This window comes from Scyliorhinus canicula, chromosome 12, assembly GCF_902713615.1.
Source record: "Scyliorhinus canicula chromosome 12, sScyCan1.1, whole genome shotgun sequence".
NCBI lineage: Eukaryota > Metazoa > Chordata > Chondrichthyes > Carcharhiniformes > Scyliorhinidae > Scyliorhinus > Scyliorhinus canicula.
The window spans coordinates 119,089,455-119,109,865 of NC_052157.1; the positions used below are offsets into that span (position 1 = coordinate 119,089,455).

General features: G+C 44.8%; 1 protein-coding gene across 6 annotated transcripts in view; it reads right to left on the bottom strand.

Moving 5' to 3' along the window:
- LOC119974725 (elastin-like) overlaps window positions 1–20,411 on the bottom strand; it is a 290,086-nt gene that overhangs the window by 158,203 nt on the left and 111,472 nt on the right. For all 6 annotated transcript variants that reach the window (XM_038813896.1, XM_038813894.1, XM_038813895.1 and 3 more), the window contains exons 17-18: window positions 10,268–10,303; window positions 3,718–3,738 (exon numbers count right to left, since the gene is read on the bottom strand). In XM_038813896.1, coding sequence (XP_038669824.1) covers window positions 3,718–3,738; window positions 10,268–10,303 — 57 coding nt within the window. The remainder of the gene's footprint in view (window positions 1–3,717; window positions 3,739–10,267; window positions 10,304–20,411) is intronic.

The following is a 20,411-nucleotide window of genomic DNA, read 5'->3' on the forward strand; positions in this document are numbered from 1 at the left end:
TTGCTCTTGATGTTCCTCATGTAGCTGAATAAACTCCACTGCTGCAAAGAAAGCTGACAGCTGGTAAGCTCAGATCAAGGTGAGCAAGTTCCAAGAACTGGCCCCGAAAGTTGGAATTCACCTCAAAGCAATGAAATTAGACCCTCAGCATTGAGCACGGGCTTTTCACATAGACAGCCTTGCAGCTTCACTGTTTAAAGGTGTTCAAGCCTGTCAGTTTAAATGATCAATGATTTCCTGCTGTGCTGTCATTTTGTTCACCCTGAGAAGTTCAGAAAACCCTTGCGTCAGCTGTTACAGTCAAAGCCACAATTGCTCGTTATCATACTCAATGATTAACTGACAGCTGTACAGGGTCTTTCCTGCACACCTGGGAATGCACTCCAGTAAAACCTGGAAATGGGTGAGATCATGTCAGATTGCCCACCTGCTGGCATTTTTCAGCCTTACCACTGCCCCTCCACTCCTCCCACCACCACTCAAAGCACAATCGTCCAAATTGGTGTCAAATTCAGCTGGTCGGAATGTGTGACATCAGAATAACTCGAAATTACCTGCGTCTGGCGCAGGCAGTGGATGCACTGCGGTGCCCTCCTCAGGATGGCCTACCATGCAAGCTAAGGTGGAAACAGCTAGTGGTGTAGCATGCTAGCACAAAAATACAAGGCTTCTGTACCTCCATCTCTATCAGTGCCATGAGAAGCAAATTCAATTTCTCTATTAATTCATGACCAATTTTGTATCCATGCTGCTACTGCCTCGTTATTGTATGGGTTTCCATTTTGCTAAGACGTCTGATGTATGGTACTTTCTCAAATATCCTTTGAAAATCCATATACACAATTATCAACTGCACTGCTCTCACGGACTCTCAATCATTCAGCAAGTAACTCAGTCAGTTAGTCAATCAGAATTTTCCCTTAACAAATGCATACTGGTTATGCATTTGGGGGGAGACCAAGTGGGTGGCACACTATCACAGTGGTTAGCACTGCTGCCTCACAGCACCAGGGACTCAAGTTCAATTCCAGCTTTGGGTTACTAACTGTGTGGAGTTTGCACTTTCTCCCCGTGTCTGCGTTGGTTTCCTCCGGGTTCTCCGGTTTCCCCCCACAGCCCAAAGATGTGCGGGTTAGGTGGATTGACCATTCTAAATTGTCCCTTCATGTGCAAAACATTAAGTGGGGTTATTGCAGGGGGGGTGGGGCAAGGTAGAGTGCTCTTTCAGAGGGTTGGTGCAGACTCGATGGACTGAATAGCCTTCTTCTGCACTGAAGGGATTCTAAGATCTATGTGACGGGTAGGTCCTTGAATTATATTTTAATTCATTATAAAGTATTAAAATGAGGTTCTTGTCCTTTGTGGGAGGGAACCTCACCACTTCATTGGCGAGGGGTGAGGAAAATTAGGAAACGAGATCTCACTGGCAAGAATCAAGTTTCCCGACTGTTTTGAGAGTTTGCGCACACATCGACGTCCTTGTTAGCAGTGAACACGGGCACCAAATCGCCTGGATTGTGTTTTCAAGTTCCTCCACCGCTGTCATTAACTGACTGACCTCTGGGTTTATTAATACACAAGTTTATACTTCTTCCCTTTTTTGGATAAAGCTATGACACTTACAGTCCTCCTGTCCTTTGGCATCACCCCTGTTTGTAAGGAGGACTGGAAAAAGGTGGCCAGAACCTCTACAATATATACTCTTACTTCCCTCAGCAACCTGGGAAGCATCCCATCTGGAGAAAGTGACTTATCATTACGCACTGCTAACCTTCCCCCTCATTTTCACCTCAGCCAGTATGCTGGAAACTCCTCCTTTACAATAGTGTCAGCAAAGTTCTCCTCCATATGAACACTGATGAAAACTACTCACTTCCATGCCTCCTGCCTCCACCAATAGATATCCATTTTGGCTTGCAATTGGATCCCCCATTCCTCTGTCAACCCTTTTACTGTTAATTTGTCCATGGAAAACCTTCAGATTCCAACATCGCCATTCTATTTTCTTACTGTTTCATTCCTTCTCTTACTTCCTTTCTCATTTGTTCTCTGTACCTTTTATTTGCAGTCTGATTCTCCCTTGTGTTAACAAACTGACATCTTTCATAACCCTCGTATTCTACTTCGTCCTGTTCTCTAATTCTTTCTTCAGTCTACCTGACTGCCTGTCCCTTTGTCATTCAGGAAAATCCAGTGCAAACTGATTTGGCATCTATTGCAAGGGATTTTAATTAACTTTTTCTTCGTCGGGTGCGAATATCAGAAAAAAACCGTCAGGTAAGTTCAGGCACTGAGTTCAGGCACAGAACAAAGAAAAAACACTCGCATCCAATTATTCTTAGCACTCCACTTGTCACTCCAGTGTGATTGGGAGCAAGGCAGAGTAAAATCACTTTTCAATTGTTTCAACAGGCTGCGAGGTTGACGATACATAGCAGATAAAGAAATGTGAAAGATCAAGGACAGAATTTGGCAGCCGTTGAGTTTCTCTTTTCCCGCCGGCAGTGCACTTCCGCCTGTGGCTTTCCTGACGGCGTGCGGTGGCCTCAATGGGAAATCCCATTGACAAGTGGCAGGAATAGGGAATCCCGCTGCCAGCGAACGGCGCGCAGCCGGGAAACACAAAGCTGGTATTTCAAGAACTCAGCAGTCTGATGAAAAGCCTGAATAACTTCAAAAATGCTTGCAAAGTTAGGAGACTGCAGAGTGACCTGTTCTATGTCTCTACGTTGAGAAAAAACCAATGTCGTTGTATAAATCTTCAATCAGCACCTAGGTATTGAACCAAGAACGTGAGCAGAGTCGAGGACATTTTCTTAACTTCAGTTATCAGGTGAGGTATGTCTGGATCACAACTTTCATTGTTAAACATAAACTCAACTATGAATTCAATGCCAAAGCTATGTTAAACAAAAACATATCCCAAACTTTAATAGGGTTATTTTGTAAAAGCGAAAAACTAATTGTCAGCAACATAACTGAACTATTGATGGCAAGAGAAGGAAACAATGAAGTTCAGTCCCGAAATGAGACATTACGTGCACAAAAAAAACATTCCTGGGGCTATTTCCTCCACTTTTGTTTTACTTAACATGAGTTATTCATTTTTATCTGGTAACTGAAGATATAATAATGCTAAAGATATTTTGGATTAGCACACACAGTTATATGTATTAGCAGGTCAACAGATATCTGCTAAATATAGGATTTCCTCTAAAAAAATTGGATAACCCAGACTGCCGGTGATATACTTGTGACACGACTAAAGATTATTATTATTATACCAAGAGTACCTGAAATCCCATAATAATAATCTTTATTGTCACAAGTAGGCTTACATTGCAATGAAGTTACTGCAAAAAGCCCCTAGTTGCCACATTTCGGCACTTGTTCGGGTACACAGAGCGAGAATTTAGAATGCCCAAATTATCTAACAGCACGTCTTTTGGGGACTAGTGGGAGGAAACCGGAGCACCCGGTAAACCCACGCAGACACAGGGAGAATGTGCAGACTCTGCACAGACAGTAACCCAGCCAGGAATCGAACCTGGGACCCTGGCCTTGTGAAGTCACAGTGCTACCGTAGTTAATGCAGCAAAATTAAGTCTAATTATTTGTCAGTTGTCTTTATGGCACTGTCACCAGTCATTTGAGAATAAAATGGTGATATACAACTAATATCAATCCGATGTTAAACTAAGAACAAAATGTTTGTACCTGATACGGCTCCTGGAACACCTGTGTTGGAAGCACAAGAAATTACAACATTATAATGCAAACCTAGTCCAATGAATTAACACGAATGTCAGAGCACAGACTAATGTTTCCTTAGCCAGAGTTATCAAAAGATATTCTATGCAGTTCCTCTTGTTAAATAAATTAAGTGACTGCAAAGGTGGCATCCTGTGCTTTTCGGGCCATAACACTTATCATAAACAATGAGAAACTCCAGGGATGATTTTAATGTTAACTGCCTGGTGGAAACTGAGCAGAAGGCTGTCAATTCAGCCAGGGGACATATCAATTGACATCCTGCTCCACTCCCACTGCCTTTAGTCAATTTGGTCATCTGATCAGGCAGCAAGGACACCTGCGTGGAGCTGGCAGGGCCTTGCTTTAAAAATAAGCAGGAACACAAGTACTCAGCGGGATAGGTCACATCCGTGGAGCAACAAACATAGGGTGGGATTTTCCAGCACTTTCCAGCACTTCAGCGCCTGCTGAAGGCAACTCCCCCCTGCCCCATCCCACGGGCGAGTCCCGCAAAACACCATTGTAATCGGCACAACAGGAAGATCCCACCGGAAGCCAATGGCGAGCTGCTCCTGCCTTTGGAAAACACGACCTGGGTGGGTGGATGGAAAAGTCCACTCATGGTTAATGTTTTGGGTCCATGACCTTTTGTCAGAACTGGAAAATATTTCAGGGTCAGAGCAAGCATAGTGGCGGGGAAAGAGGGGGGCAATGAGGAAAAAGGTCCGTGAAGTAAGTGATTGAAATTTTCAGAAAGGGATGATACTGCCAGGCAGAAAGGATGGCAACGGGACAACAAAAGGTAGGTCCAGAGGAGCTGTCGGAACCATGAATTTAGGCTACTGCACTCACAGCTCACAATGTGGTCTCCTCTACATGGGGGAGACTAAATACAGACTGGGTTGCTGTTTTGTGGAACACCTTCACTCACTCTGCAAGCATGACCCTACCCTTCCTGTCGCTTGCCATTTGAATTCACCATCTTGCACTCATGCTCACATTTCTGTTCTCAACCTGCTACAATGTTCCACGCAAACTGGAGGAATAGCACGTTAACTTCCGATTAATCACTTTACAGCCTTCTGGACTTAACACTGAGTTCAACAAATTCAGGCCATGACCTGTCCTCCATTTTGATTTTCCCCCATTCCACTCCACTGTTCACATCTCGAGTGTATCTGGTTTTCATCTTTTGCTTTCCTGTAACGCTGATCCCGGTTCATTCTTCTATCTTCTTTCAGAGAGCACTGGTCTTCATGTTGCTATTAACACCTGTCTTGGTCTTTAATACTATAATTACCACTCCCTTTGTCTTGTGTCCATGACATCTTTGTCATTTAATCAAACCTGATCTCCCGCCTGTCCCTGACCTTCTATTTTGCTGCACCTGCTCTATCATACCCTTTCAACAGCGTAAAATTCGTCATATTTCTATCTCTCTTTAATTCTGAAGAATAGTCATAAGTACTTGAAATGTTAACTCAATGTCTAGACATTGCCAGGTCTGCTGTGTTTTTCCAACATTTTCTATTCTTATTATGGATCAAGACTGGTTGGGCCTCTGTTCAAGAAAGAAGCGCAGAGCCTGCAGACTGTTGGACATTTAGGGGCAGGAAATTAGAAACTGTGGAAGTGGCAGGAGATATTACTGGAGTTGTTGTTGAAGGCCAGAAGAGATTGGGCACGGAGAGAAAAGAAAGAGTTGAGCGAGGAAGAAAGATGTCCAGAAGAAAGGAACAGACTGAAACAATAAGGCTTCCAGGACTGTTCTATTGTTGCACCTTGGGAAGGAGGTTGCAGTGTGCTGTGCAAGGTTGTCGCATCGCGGTGTTGGGCATTGTGGGAGAAGATCTCCAGACTAAAGGTCAGTACAATCTAGGCTATCACAGCTTGGTGCTCAGTAGTGGGGTCGTGGTTCAAGGAAAGATAGGAAGAGGTGTCCAATAGCAGATATCAGCCTCTGCAAGATAAAAATCTGTTAATGACACTGCTGCCCTCATCAATAGGTTTGATGACAATGCCAAGGTTCGACCTGAGGGAATGGAGTGGTGCAAGTTCAGAAGGTGATAGGTTAGAATGAGTGGAGGGTCACTGTCCACATTTTTCAGTTGTAACAGACGATTCCAAACCTGGAAGAATGTCCCAGTTATTGGCGGAAGTAAGTTATGCAAGCGGAGACGGTCAATGTGTTGCAAAAGTGGAACTCTGGGGTTCCCTGCATACGGTGGAGTTTTAACTGCACGGCGTGTGTCATTTAAAAAATAAAGAAGTTCCAGCCTGATGGATCCTGGTCACAGAGACTGCCCCAGAGTACGAGAGCAGATAGGGAATAAGCAGTTGCTATTGGGAGTGTGGGGGAACTACGATCCCAGGGGTTGATATTTGGGGGAATGAGATACAATGCCAGGAAAGTACATAAGCTTTGGAGGAGCCAAAAGAAAGCTCCTGTCCTTGGCTGACAACAAATGCTGTAATGGTAATTAACTTTTCCCTTAAGGTGTCTTCACTTCCCCAGAGTTGTTAGCCAGGAAATATGGGACTTCCAGCTTTTGCAATATTTAAGTAGCCAACCAGCTGCCTGGGAGCAGGTTGGCTATCCACCCCTATTCTGCCTGAGCGGGTTGGAATAATTTTTGGGAATTATACTCTGACAATGAAAGCAAAATACTGCTGATGCTGGAACCTGAAACAGAAACAGAAAATACTGGACAACCTCAGCAGGTCTGACAGCGTCTGTGGAGGGAGAAGGGAGCTAATGTTGTGTGTCTGATGACTCTGTCAATCCTGACTCTTTGTCAAAATTATGCTTTTTACCTGACCCTAATCCATCTTTTTTGGGAGTTAAAATTACCCCATTAACTGTTTCTCTCTCCGTAGATTCTGCCTGATGTGTTTAGTATTTCCAGCATTTTTGATTACCTTTCAGATTTCCAGCATCTGCAGTATTTTGGCCTTCTTTAAATATGTATAAAAAGCCATTATGACCAGGTGGAGGTAGAGGGAGAAATCCAAACAGGGAAGTTTATTTTAGTTTTTCCTTGTGAGGACCGGAGTCATTTTGCACTTGTGTGGTTTATAGAGTTATTCATAGAATTTACAGTGCAGAAGGAGGCCAATTGGCCCATCGAGTCTGCACCACGGCCCTTGGAAAGAGCACCCTAACTAAGCCCACACCTCCACCCTATCCCCGTAACCCAGTAAACCCGCCCATCCTTTTTTAGACACTAAGGGGCGATTTAGCATGGCCAATCCATCCAACATGCACATCTTTGGACTGCAGGAGGAAACCGGAGCACCCGGAGTAAACCCATGCAGACATGGGGAGAAAGTGCAAACTCCACACAGACAGTGACCCGAGGCCAGAATTAACCTGGGACCCTGGAGCTGTGAGGCAGCCGTGATACTCACTGTGCCACCATGCTGTCCTACATAGGCAGATAGCTATTTAAATTATCAGCTGCATCCGTTGAAGTTGAATTTTTGAGTCCCAGGAGTGTGAAACCTGCAGAGTAGCCCCAGCAGGAGCAGAGCTAAACTTTGTGCATTTCTTTGCAAAGCCGGGAGAGATAAGGTACCGCTTTGGATCTGGTCCTGGCACACATTTGGGAGAAGTAGGGTGCCCTTTGGAATTGTTAAAAGTGACCAAGGATGTCCATGAAACATGCATTATTTAGTATCTGTCAAGCATATTAGAACTGTCAACACATCTGTCAAAATCAACTGTCAAGAGGACCAGTGAAAAGTGCCAAGGATGTCTGTCAAAGAGAGTTAAGCTGTCAAGGATTGAAAAGTCCTGCCCTTTAAATCTTTGGAAAAAAAAATCATGGGTGTTGCTACTTCATTCTGTCTGTTGATATAAGCCCGTGGGCCTCCATTACACGATTACTGCTGCAGGACTGATTTCCCAAACATCCATTATCATAATCAGGTGCCTGTTGGACCGAATGGCCTCCTTCTGTATTGTAGCAATTCTATGAAGTTGACTTTCCTGCAATACAGTGACCAGGGACGGGACTCTGCGGGAATTGGCGGGGCGGACAACTGCGGCGCGAAGGAGTGGCGTGAACCACTCCGGCGTCGGGCCGCCTCAAAGTTGCGGAATCCTCCGCACGTTCAGGGGCTAGGCCAGCGCCGGAGTGGTTTGCGCCGCGCTAGGCGGCGGGGAAGGGGCTTGGAGTCACACCAACTGGCGCCGAGGAGCCTCCACCGGCCTGTGCGAGTTGGCGCAAGTGCGGGAGTGCCAGCGTTTTCTGGCGTCATCCCAGTGCATGCGCAGAGGGGTTCATCACCGCACCGGCAATGATGGATTGGTACAGCCGCCGGTGCAGAGGAATGGAGTGCCCCAACGGCACAGGAGCGCCCGCGGATCGGTGAGCCCCGATCATGGGCCAGGCCACCGTGGGGGCACCTCTCGGAGCCAGATCCTCCCTGCGCCCCCCCGAGAACCCTGGAGGCGGCCCACGCAGCCAGGTCCCGCCGGTAAGTGCCTAATCTAATTTACGCCGGCAGGACCGGCCGAAAATGTGCGGCCACTCAGCCCATCACGGGCCATAGAATCGCCGGGGGGGGGGGGCGCAGCCAGCGGCCGCTGACCGGCGCGGCTGATTCCTGCCCCCGCCAAATCCTCGTGGCCGAAGAATTCACGCCCCCCCCCCCCCCCCCCCCCCCCCCGCCCCCGGCGATTCTCCACCCGGAAGGGGGTCGGAGAATCCCGCCCCAGAACAGTTCACAGTACTCTCGTTGTGACCTAACTAGTGTTTGATATAATTCCAGCATAATATCCCTGGCCCAGAGCTTATGAGAAACATCAATTATTGTCGGATTGCCACTCCGCTCAAACTTTCTCCTGCCTTGACGCTGTTTTACATTTCTTGCCGGTCCTCAGAGTCCGACTATACCAGAAATGCAGGGTGCAGCTTCCCTCCGAGAGCTTTGCCGCATTGCTGTAGAGTCATGGGGGTGAGGGGGAGGGGACATGATAAGACACACCTCTTTTTTATAGCACTAGCTGCCGTATGGCAAGTTTAAAGGTCCAGTATGAATGTGACGCTCCCAGCTTTGGTCACCCTGCAGTCACATCTCAGTCATGGCCACCAGATTAAAACCATTTATCTGTATTTATGTCATTAATTCATCCATTCTATTACTGGCAGTCACTGTTGGAATGGCAAATAAATATCACAAGAGGAAAAATATTACTTAAAATCTAGTAGAAAGTATTAAAATAAGCCACCAGCTTTAAATAGTCAAAAGGACATGAAACAATTATCAATGAAGAACTGCAAAAGAAAATAACATTGAATAGTTTGTGACCCCGTTACCACCTCGGCAGCCATTTGATTTAGCTATTTGATTTCCGCTGGTCTACCTTACTAATTCCATACTTTCCACATTCTGGTCTCGCTTTAAATAATTTGCTGCTGCTAACTGAACATTTCATATTGGTCAAGGTCCAGGATTGTGTCTTTCACTGAGTGTTCCTCATTTGGCATCTAAGGTCCTCCCTGGACAAAACCCTTGTAATGAAGACCAGACAGTATTGCAAAATGTCTGGCTCGTTCTCCAAATTCCCCACGTACTTAAAGCAATGGATATTGTTCAATTCATGAAGCTACAACCTCAGTATCAGGCACAGCTTCTCAAATGTCATCACAATAAAGCCAACATGTTGTGAACAGTAAAGTGAGCAGGGTTGTTCGCAATATTTGACAAAGCTTCTTGCCATGAGAGAACTATTGTAACTCTATGTGAAGTTCATTCTTTATATGATCATGGATTTAATAGTTATATACCTTGTATACTTGCCAAACATTGGATAGCGCCGGCGTGGGAACAGAGGCGTTTTACGACGGCAAAATCGGGGCTGAACACTCACCGATTCTGGGACTGGTGAGGGGTTAGTAGCGGCGCCGGCTAAAACCCGTGGCTCCCGTGCCAAAATCTGCCAGAGAATGGCGGGTTCGGGGCCATGCATGCGCAATGTGACAACTTACAGCGGTCACGCCGTACAATATGGCGCAGGCTGCGGGCTGACCAGACCTGCCAAATATTGCTCCCCTCGGCACCCTCGGACCACCCCTCACCAGGCCCCCCAGCCCTCGCCAAAGCTCCCTCGGCCAGCAGCACGGCTCTCCCCCCCCCCCCCAACTGTGGCGGCGCTGGACACAGTCCGCAGCCGCCACGCGAGGTTGAGAAAACTGAGAGCACAAGTGTTCCACACCATCGTGAAGTTGGCCCACCGGGGACAGAGCATCGGGGGAGGGACTTCAGGTGACGTCCTGAGGCCGTTCCAACGGTGTGCGGCGTACTCCCCGATGACGCCATTTTGGAGGGGGCGGAGCATCCAAAAACAGGCGCCGCCCCGATTCGGTCGTAAAAAGGGATTCTCTGCCCGATCGCCGATATCGGCGTTGGGCTAAAGAGAATCCCGCCCATTGTTCTTAATAATACGCTATGCTTTCTAATGCAGTAATAATTTAATGTTCTTACAAACTATGAAAGTAGGAAGATTTACCTCCATATTTAGCAGCTTTAGCTGATGCGTATCCACCTACAATAACAAAGAATTGACAAGTTATGACAAACCAGAGACCATTTACATAGAGAGTAGAAGAATTGGTAACATTTTGTTGATAAACAGCAATGCGTCTTTACAGCTAAAAGTAACTACTAAATTATTCAATCTGAATGCATCTTTTCAAATCTGAGAACATGGAATACGAATAGGTTTCTTGTCCATTAATTCTCATTTCTGACATACAGCGTTGCAATTGTCCATTCTTTTGTATGGCATTACAACAGGTTGTGTACAAAAAAAGTAGCAAGAGAAACATTATACAAAATAGATCCGGATGGCTACAATGGGCACAGAGAAGCTTACGGAATGGATATGCTACCAACAGATTTCCCAACCTCACTGGATACTCTGGCAATCTTTGCTCAACGAACGACAATGACTTCTCCAACAGAAAATCTGCATTCTAAGAGCAGCGTTCTTTGGGAATATTGTTTGACACACTATTACTGATATTCCCTGGAAACTTTTGAAACTGACATAAAACGTTGACAGACAGTTTCTGCGGGTCTTCTATTTCTCGGACTTGAACGGTGCTGATCCCCTGGCAACCTTCTCGTTGAGTGATTGCCACTTTGCAGGTAGGATTCTCTGGCCTCCCCAGCTGCATGTTTCTTGGCTATGCGCCGTTTGATGATGGCGGGACCCTCTTACTCCCTCTGCTTGTCAATGGGATTTCACAATGAAGCCACCACATGCCTCTGGGAAATCCATGGACAGGGATGCATTGCCGGTGGGAAAAGAGAATCCCAGCGGCTGGAGAATTCCGGCCCACATTTCACACTTCGGGCTTGATAATAACTCAGAAGTTGCTTCTGACTAGGTCCAATGGGCAGCATGGGATAACTACTGATATAGTTATGGTGTAATGTCACATGACTGTGAGACATCTTGTGGGAAGCAGAAATACCTTGTGTGGAGCACTGAGATGTGCGTGGATCTCAAAATAAACATGAATGTTTTTTGTGAATAACAGTCTAGGGTATCATTCTGAGGGAAATGGGAAAACACTAAAGAAACCCCATCTAAACCCGAACCCAAGGCGAAGCTTGGTGGCAGCCGATAGTTTCTGCCAACTGTTTTTGTCCATCATCCAAATCAAGGTGGCAGCAGAAAGAACATTAAGACACAGAAAAACTCGAAGGGAAGATGGTAGACATGAACATCCTAAAATTGTATCCAATGCAGGCAGCACTTTGACTTAATCAAGTCAGAAAAGATGAGCTCAGCTACAGACTCATCAATACTGCACACAGTATCCCAGATGTGGTCTCATCAATGCCCTGTAAAACTGAAACATAAACTCTCTACTTTTGAATACAATTCCCCTCACAATAAATGATAACCTTATATTAGCTTTCCTGATTACTACATACTAACCTTTTGCTATTCATGCACGAGGACACCCAGATCCCTCTGTATCTCAAGAGCTCCGCAATTTCTCACCATTTAAAAATATGCTTATTTTTTAGTCATCCTGAAGAAACGGACAATTTCATATTTGCCCACATGATGCTCCTTTTACCAGATCAGTGCCCATTCACTTAACTTGTCTATATATCCCTTTGTAGTCTTCGTATGTCCTCTTCACAACTTACTTTCCTACCCATCTTTGTGCCTTCAGTAAATTTTGCAAATATACTTTCAGTCCCTTCATCTAAGTCATTCTTATAAATTGTAAGAAATGCGGCCCCACACTATATCCTGTAGCACGTCACTTTTTACATCTTATCAACCAGAAAATTACCCATTTATGCCTACTCTTGTTTCCTGTTAGATAGTCAATCTTCTATTCATGCCAATATGTTACCCCCTGCACCATGAGATTTTATTTTCTGCAGCAACCATTGATGTGGCACCTTATTAAATGCCTTCTGGAAATCTAAGTACAGTACATCCACAGCATGTTACTTCTTTAATACATGACTTCCCTTTCACAAAACTATGTTGAATCTGCCTGATTACAGCTTCTAATATTTTACTTAAGCTAACTGGTTTGTAGTTTCCTGCTTTCTGTTTCCCAACCTTTTTGAATAAAGTAATTGCATTCGCAATTTTTCAATTTCCCCAAATTGAGAGAATTTGGGAAATTAAAATCAACTATCGCATCAACTATCTCACTAGCCACTTCTTTTAAAAGCGATTGGATGAAGTCCATCAGAACCAAGGGAATTGTCAGCCCGCAGACTAACAATTTGCTCAATACCACTTTCCTGGTGATTGTAATTTCTTGAGTTCCTTCCTCCTTTCCATTTCCTGATTTGCAGTTATTTTAGGGATGTTACTTGTATCCTCTTTAGTGAAGACAGATGAAACATACCTGTTCAATTAATCTGTTATGTCCTTATTTTCCATTATTAATTCCCCAGACTCACTTTCTAGAGGACCAACGTTCACTTTGTTTTCTTTTTTCTTATTTAAATATCTGGAGACACTCTTCCTATCTGTCTTTATATTTCTCGCTAATTTTGTCCCTCACTCTAATTTTACCCTCCTCTTAATGTTTTAGTCATTCTTTGCTATATTTTATATTCTGTCCAATATTTTGACCTGCCACCCACTTTTCAGCAATGATGTGCTTTTTCTTTAAGTCTGCTACTACCTTTCTAGTTAACCATGGTTGGTGGGTCAACCCCTTGGAATTTTTCTTTATCATTAAAATTTAATTATTCCTTGTTTTCTGAAATATCCCCTTAAATGTCTGCCACTGTATCTCTATTGGCCCATCTCCTAGCCTAATTTGCTCGTTCACTTCAGGTAGTCCTACATTCATGTCCTCATAATTGTCCTTATTTAAGTTTAAAATGGACTCTTGGACTCAATCCTCTCTCCCTCAAATTGAAGGTAAAATTATTTATATTATGATTGTTGCTACTTGGAGATGCTTTCACTATGACATTATAAATTAATACCACCTCACTGCACAATACCAGGTTTGGTGCCAGGTGTGCTTATCCAACAAACTATCCTGAAAACATTTGATGAATTCCTCATCGAGGCTGTCTTTGCCATTTGACTTTTCCAATCTACATGTAGAGTAAAAATCCCCATGGTTATCGTTTACTTTTCTGACAAACTCCTATTGTTTTTTCCTTTATACGCCATCATACCATGTGGTTACTGTTAGGATGCCCTCCCACAAGTGATTTCTTGCCTTTATCATTTCTCATATCTCCTTAAACCATTTCTACATCCTGGCTTCCTGAACTTAGGTCATCCCTCTCTCGTGTGCTGATACCATTATAAACAGAGCCACCCCCCCCCCCCCCCAACTACCTTCTCCTATATGCTTGTCCTTCCCAAATGTCATGCACCCTTCAATATTCAGGTCCCAATCTAAATCATACTGCAGCCATGCCTCTGTAATGGCTATCAGATGGTACCTATCTATTTGTATTTGCAATATCAAGTCATCTGTTTTGTTTCGAATGCTAGGGGCGAGATTCTCCCAAAACGGGAGAAATCGTAAAGCTGCCGTAAAACCCGGGCGGGTTTTACGGCAGCGCGCCCCTTCCCGACCGGGGACCGATTCTGGTCCCCGGTCGGGGCTAGCAGCCCGACGCCGTAGGCTCCGGCAAGACGGGCTTAACGAAAATCGTTAAGCCCGCTTGCCGGAGTTAGCGCCGGCTGACGCGTCATATGACGTCAGCCGCACATGCGCAGTTTGGAAGACTCCAACCCGCGCATGCGCGGGTGACGTCATCGTGTTTTTGCGCGAAACCCGCGCATGCGCGGTCCGGGTTGCCCCTCAGCCGCCCCGCGAATGGATACTGCGGGGCGGCGGAAGGACAAGTAGTGCGCGGGCATCGGGCCCGCTGCCCGCGATCGGTGCCCACCGATCGCGGGCCCATGGCACCCTTGGCACGGCCGTGGTACTGCCGTCCCAATCGGTGCCATAGTTATAAAAAGCGAGTTTGTGACGCCGTTTTTACGAACGGCAAGACCAGGTGTGTTTGCCGTTCGTAAAAACGGCGGAAAGGGCTGGGACTTCGGCCCATCTAACAGCTGAGAATCGCTGCCGGCCGTAAAAAAACGGCGGCAGCGATTCGGGTCGGGACTTCGGCGGGGGGGGTGGGAGAATAGCGGGAGGGCGGCAAAAATGTCGGGAAGGCCCTCCCGCTATTCTCCCACCCGTCGTGGGGGGCGGAGAATTGCGCCCTAGGTGCATTCAACTACATCGCCTTTACTTTTGTCCTTTTATTACTTTTGTAAATGGCTGCCTTATCTGCCGATTTACTCTTAGATTTGTACTCTGTCTTTTCTGATCGCAGTCTGTTTTTCCTTTCCCAGTTTTAGGAAATTGTGATAAAATGAAAAAGGAATCCAATAATTGGGAATGTATTTTGGTGTTTGAATGGATAAAGAAGAACAAACAATTTAAAAATGGGAATTGTAGGAAAGACAGGTTGGTTGGGTTGATGGAATTAGTGCTTTGATATGTTGAATAGTCTCGCAACACTACAAATAATCTTTTTCTCAGGTGATAACAATGGAGAATAGAGTTTCAAAAGTTAAAGTAAATATGGTAAAAGTTCCAAAAAGATAGGGACAAATTTCATACTTACATTCTAAAAGATGAACTCATGATTGTACAATTTGTACCATGATCATTGGCTGTTTATCCTGCCCCTCAGAATGTCCTATAGCTGTCTGAGACATCCTTGACCTTGCATCGGAAGGCATCAAGCCATCCTAGAATCTTGTTTGCGGCCATATAAACCTATCTATTTCCCATTACAATTCAATTGCCTATTACTATTGCATTCCCACACTTTCTACTTCTCCTCCATGCAGTGGTGCAACGAATTTGGCTGATGCGGATTTTCCCTGATAGGCCATTCCCTCCAACAGTATCCAAGACAATATCTGTGTTTTGAAGGGGAATGGCCGCAGGAGATTCCTGCACTGCCTGTTTAGCCCTCTTGCTCTGCCTGGTAGTCACCCATTCCCTTTCTGCTTGTGGAGTCTTAGCCTTCGGTGTGACCACCTCTCCATACGTGTTATCCACAGTACCCTCCATCTCACGGATGCACCACAGTGTCCCCAGCTGCTGCTCCGAAACCCGGGCTTCCAGGAGCTTCAGCTGGAGACATTTCCTGCACACATGCAGGCCCCGGGCACTGGAAATGTTCTCGGCTTCCCACCTAGAGCAGGGGGAGCACACCGCGGTTTTGAGCTCTCCTGCCATGACTTACTCCTTTAAAGTAAACCTTTTAGAAGATACTTAAAATGAGATATCAATTACCCGAGGGCTCTTGTTCCCTGTACATCATTACTGTGGAATAGAGCCCTTACAACTATGAACGACAAAATAAGACCTTACAAACTATAAGCAATAAGGATATTGTACACACCCAGTCAGCTGCTTCCACTTTCTCTGCGTCACTTTTAAATCTTGACGTCAGCTCAGGAGCTCCAAACTCCAAACTGGCATTCAGATTTCTCACTGCAATCTTGCAATGTTTTCAATCTCCTCTCACACTCCTCTATGAACTTCTTGTTAATTGTATGTTGATTGTGCTTAGCTGTATACAGCTGATGGGTATTAACTTATACCCCGATAAATAGATACAGACTGAAACTGTGGCTGGTGGGTTAGGAAGCACTGTAATGTGTAACTCTGCAAACAAATGCCGAAAATTTTTTGTAGTTTGGCTCCAGTACTATCCTTCACCAATTGACGTTTTGGAATGTAACATAGTAGCAGAGGATGGTTTCTTAAAGATGAGGGTATGAAACTTATGAAAAATAAATTGAAACAAGACTACAATCCTAGTAACCATGTGGAAAATGGCAGAGAGCAGGAGTAAATTGTCAAGTTACGATTAACCTCCAATGATCTTGGAGTCTGAAACATACAACCAGTGGAAAATAAAATGGATGCGAGGACGCAGGTTACGTTCCTACCGAAAAGGAAACAAGGTATGGCCTTGGCCCTGTCAATTCCTACAGGAAGTAAAATCTTTTGTGAGATGGATGTCTGACAGCTGGTGGTGATGGTTTGGAACCTCTACTACAATTTGCAGATGACATTTATGAGAAAGATGATCTATTAAATGCTTATGAGGTGTGGTTGGACTTTGTTCGATCTTGGAAAACAGATGGTCATCCGATCATGGACTTAAACAGATTTAGGGATCTTTGGGCATGATTCAACTAATTAGGAACAAAGTCCTATAGTGAGCGCGTTTAGCTGGGTGTTTCCCAGCGGTCGCAGGGTTGTGTAAGGGGCCTCAGCGGGTAATGCTTGGCTGAGGCCACATATAGCCCTGTTTTGTACACTGGGGAGCTCTGCCCATCGGAACTCCCCAGTAAGAGATCGGATGCCATTTTAAATTTCACCCATCTGAGGAGTCTTTTCCAATTAAATATTCTAGCCTCCATCATTTGTTCCATTACGAATTTTCAAAAGGCTAGAATGGCTGAAGGCAAAAATGGCCTGAAAATGTTTTGAGACAAGAAATTGTGTCAACCCTTTTTTAATGATTTGTAGTGAAATGCAAATGCTTCTAGGCTGCTTCAAATTGGTGGAATTATTGGGCTTCGAGTGGGCAAATATTTATTTTACATTTCTTTGCCTTCTATTCCCATCGAGACTGATGCATTTCTAAATATCATCAAAGTGACCTCAGCATTTCAGCGTTCAATCTAGTTAGTACACGTGTGACAAGACAAAATCCACACCAAAAAAAACATGAGCTTGCTGGATTATATACATGCAAAGGGTACAAATGCTTCACAGACTGTTTTCTAATTAGATCCCATTTTAACTCACTACCACCTTTTCAAGCATAATTAGCGATGATCAATAAATATTGGCCTTGCCAGCGATGGCCACACTCTAGCAGCACCTTTTCCCAAACCATTGTCCCCTCACTCACTCACTCAGCAGCCTGGGGACAAAACTGAACTGCCCATCACCACAATGCATCGCCTTCTCATGCCCAATTGGAAAATGAACAGGTTCTTAATTCACCTGATTAGATTATTCTTAACTGTCAAACAGTGTTCCCCTAACTAATAAATAAAGCAAACAAAAACACAATTCTTTAAAATGGCTTTACAATTTTTCTCCCAGAAAAGTTTGCCCGCAGAAATGGTCTGGAGATCCATCTTTAATTCCGGGAGATTCCAGAGCAAGCCTGGAGGGCTGGCAGTCCTAATGGATACAAAGTGGGGAAAACTCACCTTATATTCTTTGCAAACCTTTATTTTCCACACATCGAGTGTCTGTTGGCTTTTCTCTCCTATTATTTTGCTCCTTGGCCCTATCCTTAAGAGCATTCACCCTTCAAAAGGGCTTTCCAATAAAGTGACAGGTATTCTTTGAAAAAAAATGGTCCGCTATTGATAAATTTGAGGTAAAAGTTTACTATTCCTGACTGATTATGTTATGCGAACAGCAAGATCCATAGTCAGGTCGAAGAACAAAGTTTTTTGCCACGAGAACCCTGTCTGTGATCAGGATTAATTGGTTTTCCTTTGAAGCTTTAGGTTGACTCCTATTTGTTAGATTCAGCAGTATTCAGATATTGTGATTAAAAAAAACAAGGTTATGAGTTTGTGAACCAAGGTCAGTGTGACTGAAAACCAGCCTCAATTCAACAAGCTGACACTCCGCCTGCTCCCTTTTTCTCCTTCCTCCCTGGGACTGACAGGCTTCAGCTTCTCTGGTCCGACCCACTCCTCCCCCGAGCCGACCAAACTTCGCTGCGCTGCTTCCTCTCCCTCAGTCTGCCAAACCCCACCTTCCACGATGCACCAAGTGGTCAGCAGCAGAGTGCGCCATCCTGGTGAGATGAGTGACAGCTCCCCTGCTTCTGCTCCTGGCCCTGTTAATGGAAGTGTTTTTCTGGGCTTTCTGAGAGTCCCTTCTGGTTTTGGTGACATTGAAGGCAGCAGCTGCCAAGGGGGTGCAGAAGTCAGGGGGGTGGGGGGGGGGGATGTCAAGAGATGGAAACCATTATTGAAAAGTTTGGATTCTGCCAAATTTCTCATCCCTGATGTGAGAGGTTGGCCAGATGAGCCTGAGGTAACAAAGACGTGGTTGAGAGTTTCAAACTGGGGCGGAAGTGAATGGTGTTCAGGGGATACAGAGGTGCAACCTCAACTGGGCTCAAATAGGTTACCAAGATTGAAAACGGTCTACTTCAATCTAAAACAGTTGCCAGAGAGAGAGATGGGGTTTGTGGTTAGGAAATTGAATTTGGGGCTCTGTCAAAAGTCAATGAGCTGGATTTTAACACCGAAAGATGTTGGGTTGGGTCAGAGTTTAAAATTTCAATTATTACAAACCTGCCTCCAACCCACCATTTTTGGAAGAAAATTGGCAATTTAAATATTTTAAACGAGGTTGGCAGCCTCTGATAACCTGATTTCATTGTGGCCAGCCAGCTTTCCCAAATCTCGGGAAACCTGGCAACTGAAGTGAGGTGAATGCAGGTTTGGGGTGAAGGACCTTTATTTGTGGATCAGTAAGAGCCAGAGTGCTTTCTCCCAGTCCCTCTAACCTGTTCACGTAAGACCCTCCTTGTACAAAGACCTTCTCTGGTGTCAAGGATGGACCTCTGCCATGACCAGACATCTCCTCTTCTTCCCACCCCTACGCAGATCCAGGTGTTGGCAACAACCCCGCCTCCCCTCCATAGGATCAAAGACCCTGGTCTCAGGCTCATGATTGGAACAATGTGGTACTTCAACATGTTCCAGGGTCTGCCTGGCTTGACTGCAAACTAAGCCTACCAATCGGGCTGACTTCCAGGTGGGGAACCTGTCAATGACAAAACATTCAGGGGTGTTTCCCATCCTCAACTGCAGTCTGTACAACCTGTCCCTGGTAATATCTAAGCCAGCGGCTTTGGTCTTCCTAATATCTATGGAACATTTTTTCCAGCCAATTCTGAATGTTGGACAAGCAGCATAACAAATCAAAGGCAATGGAAGGAGACAGAGGCAGTGATGTGGTTGAGCTGATTTGTTTTTTCTCCACTCAGTTATGGAATATGGATGTTGCTGAAAGGTGACCCATATCACATGAGCGAATACATTAAAAAAATGTTGTTGGTGGACATGTGATACTTGACACTATTTTCAGAAGATGCTGCAGAGAGGCGGCCTACAGATCAGAGATAGAAGAGGGCCAAGGGTAGAGCAGGTGGGGTGATGAACGAATATTGTTTAATTACAATAATTTATTAGGGCAATCAACAATTATAATCTATTAAGGGGGTCTCAGGGATTTTTTGAACTTATATGGTGCAGTCTAGTATATTCGAACAGCAGAGGAAAACTCCACAGTCAGGATAAAGGTACCAACCAGTAACATGCTGATGTGCCAAAAATACACAAACTATGCCAACTGGATGTTCACGTAGCAAATTCCTCAACAGCATGTTTTTTAGTCTAGCTGGTGCTTTAGTGAACTCAGCAAGTGTGCTTTTCAGACACCATCTGCAAGACCCTCAGCCGCATGTTTCTCAGTCTAACTTGGTTTTCATAGAGCTAACGAAGCAGAGTCAACCAACAGTGCTAACACCAAGAAAAGAGATTAGGGACAGAGTCATAGAAAGGTAAGAGTAGAAAATATTCACTCTGCCTGTGTGAACACCTGTAAGCCTGTTTAATGTCAAGTTTGAAATAGGCTATGTTTTAATCAAAATAATGCCTTTGATTACATGACCTACAATGTATAAATATCACGTGATTTTTCAGTTGGGTAGAGTCAGCTCCAGAGACCCTTCTCTGAGGTTGTGCTCTGCCAATGCATTGGCTAATAAACGATCATTCTGTACCTGGTTCTCCTGCAACTATTTCATATAAGAAACAAAAGAGAAAATGCTGGAAAATCTCAGCAAGTCTGGCAGCATTTGTCAAATAGTCATCGGACTCAAAACGTTAGATCTTTTCTCTCCCTACAGATGCTTCCAGACTTACTGAGATTTTCCAGCATTTTCTCTTTCGATTCAGATTCCAGCATCCGCAGTAATTTGCTTTTATTTCATACAAGAGTCTAGCACTACAACAATAGACTCCACTTTGTTTCCATGTCAGGCACTGACAGTGAACAAAGAACAAAGAACAAAGA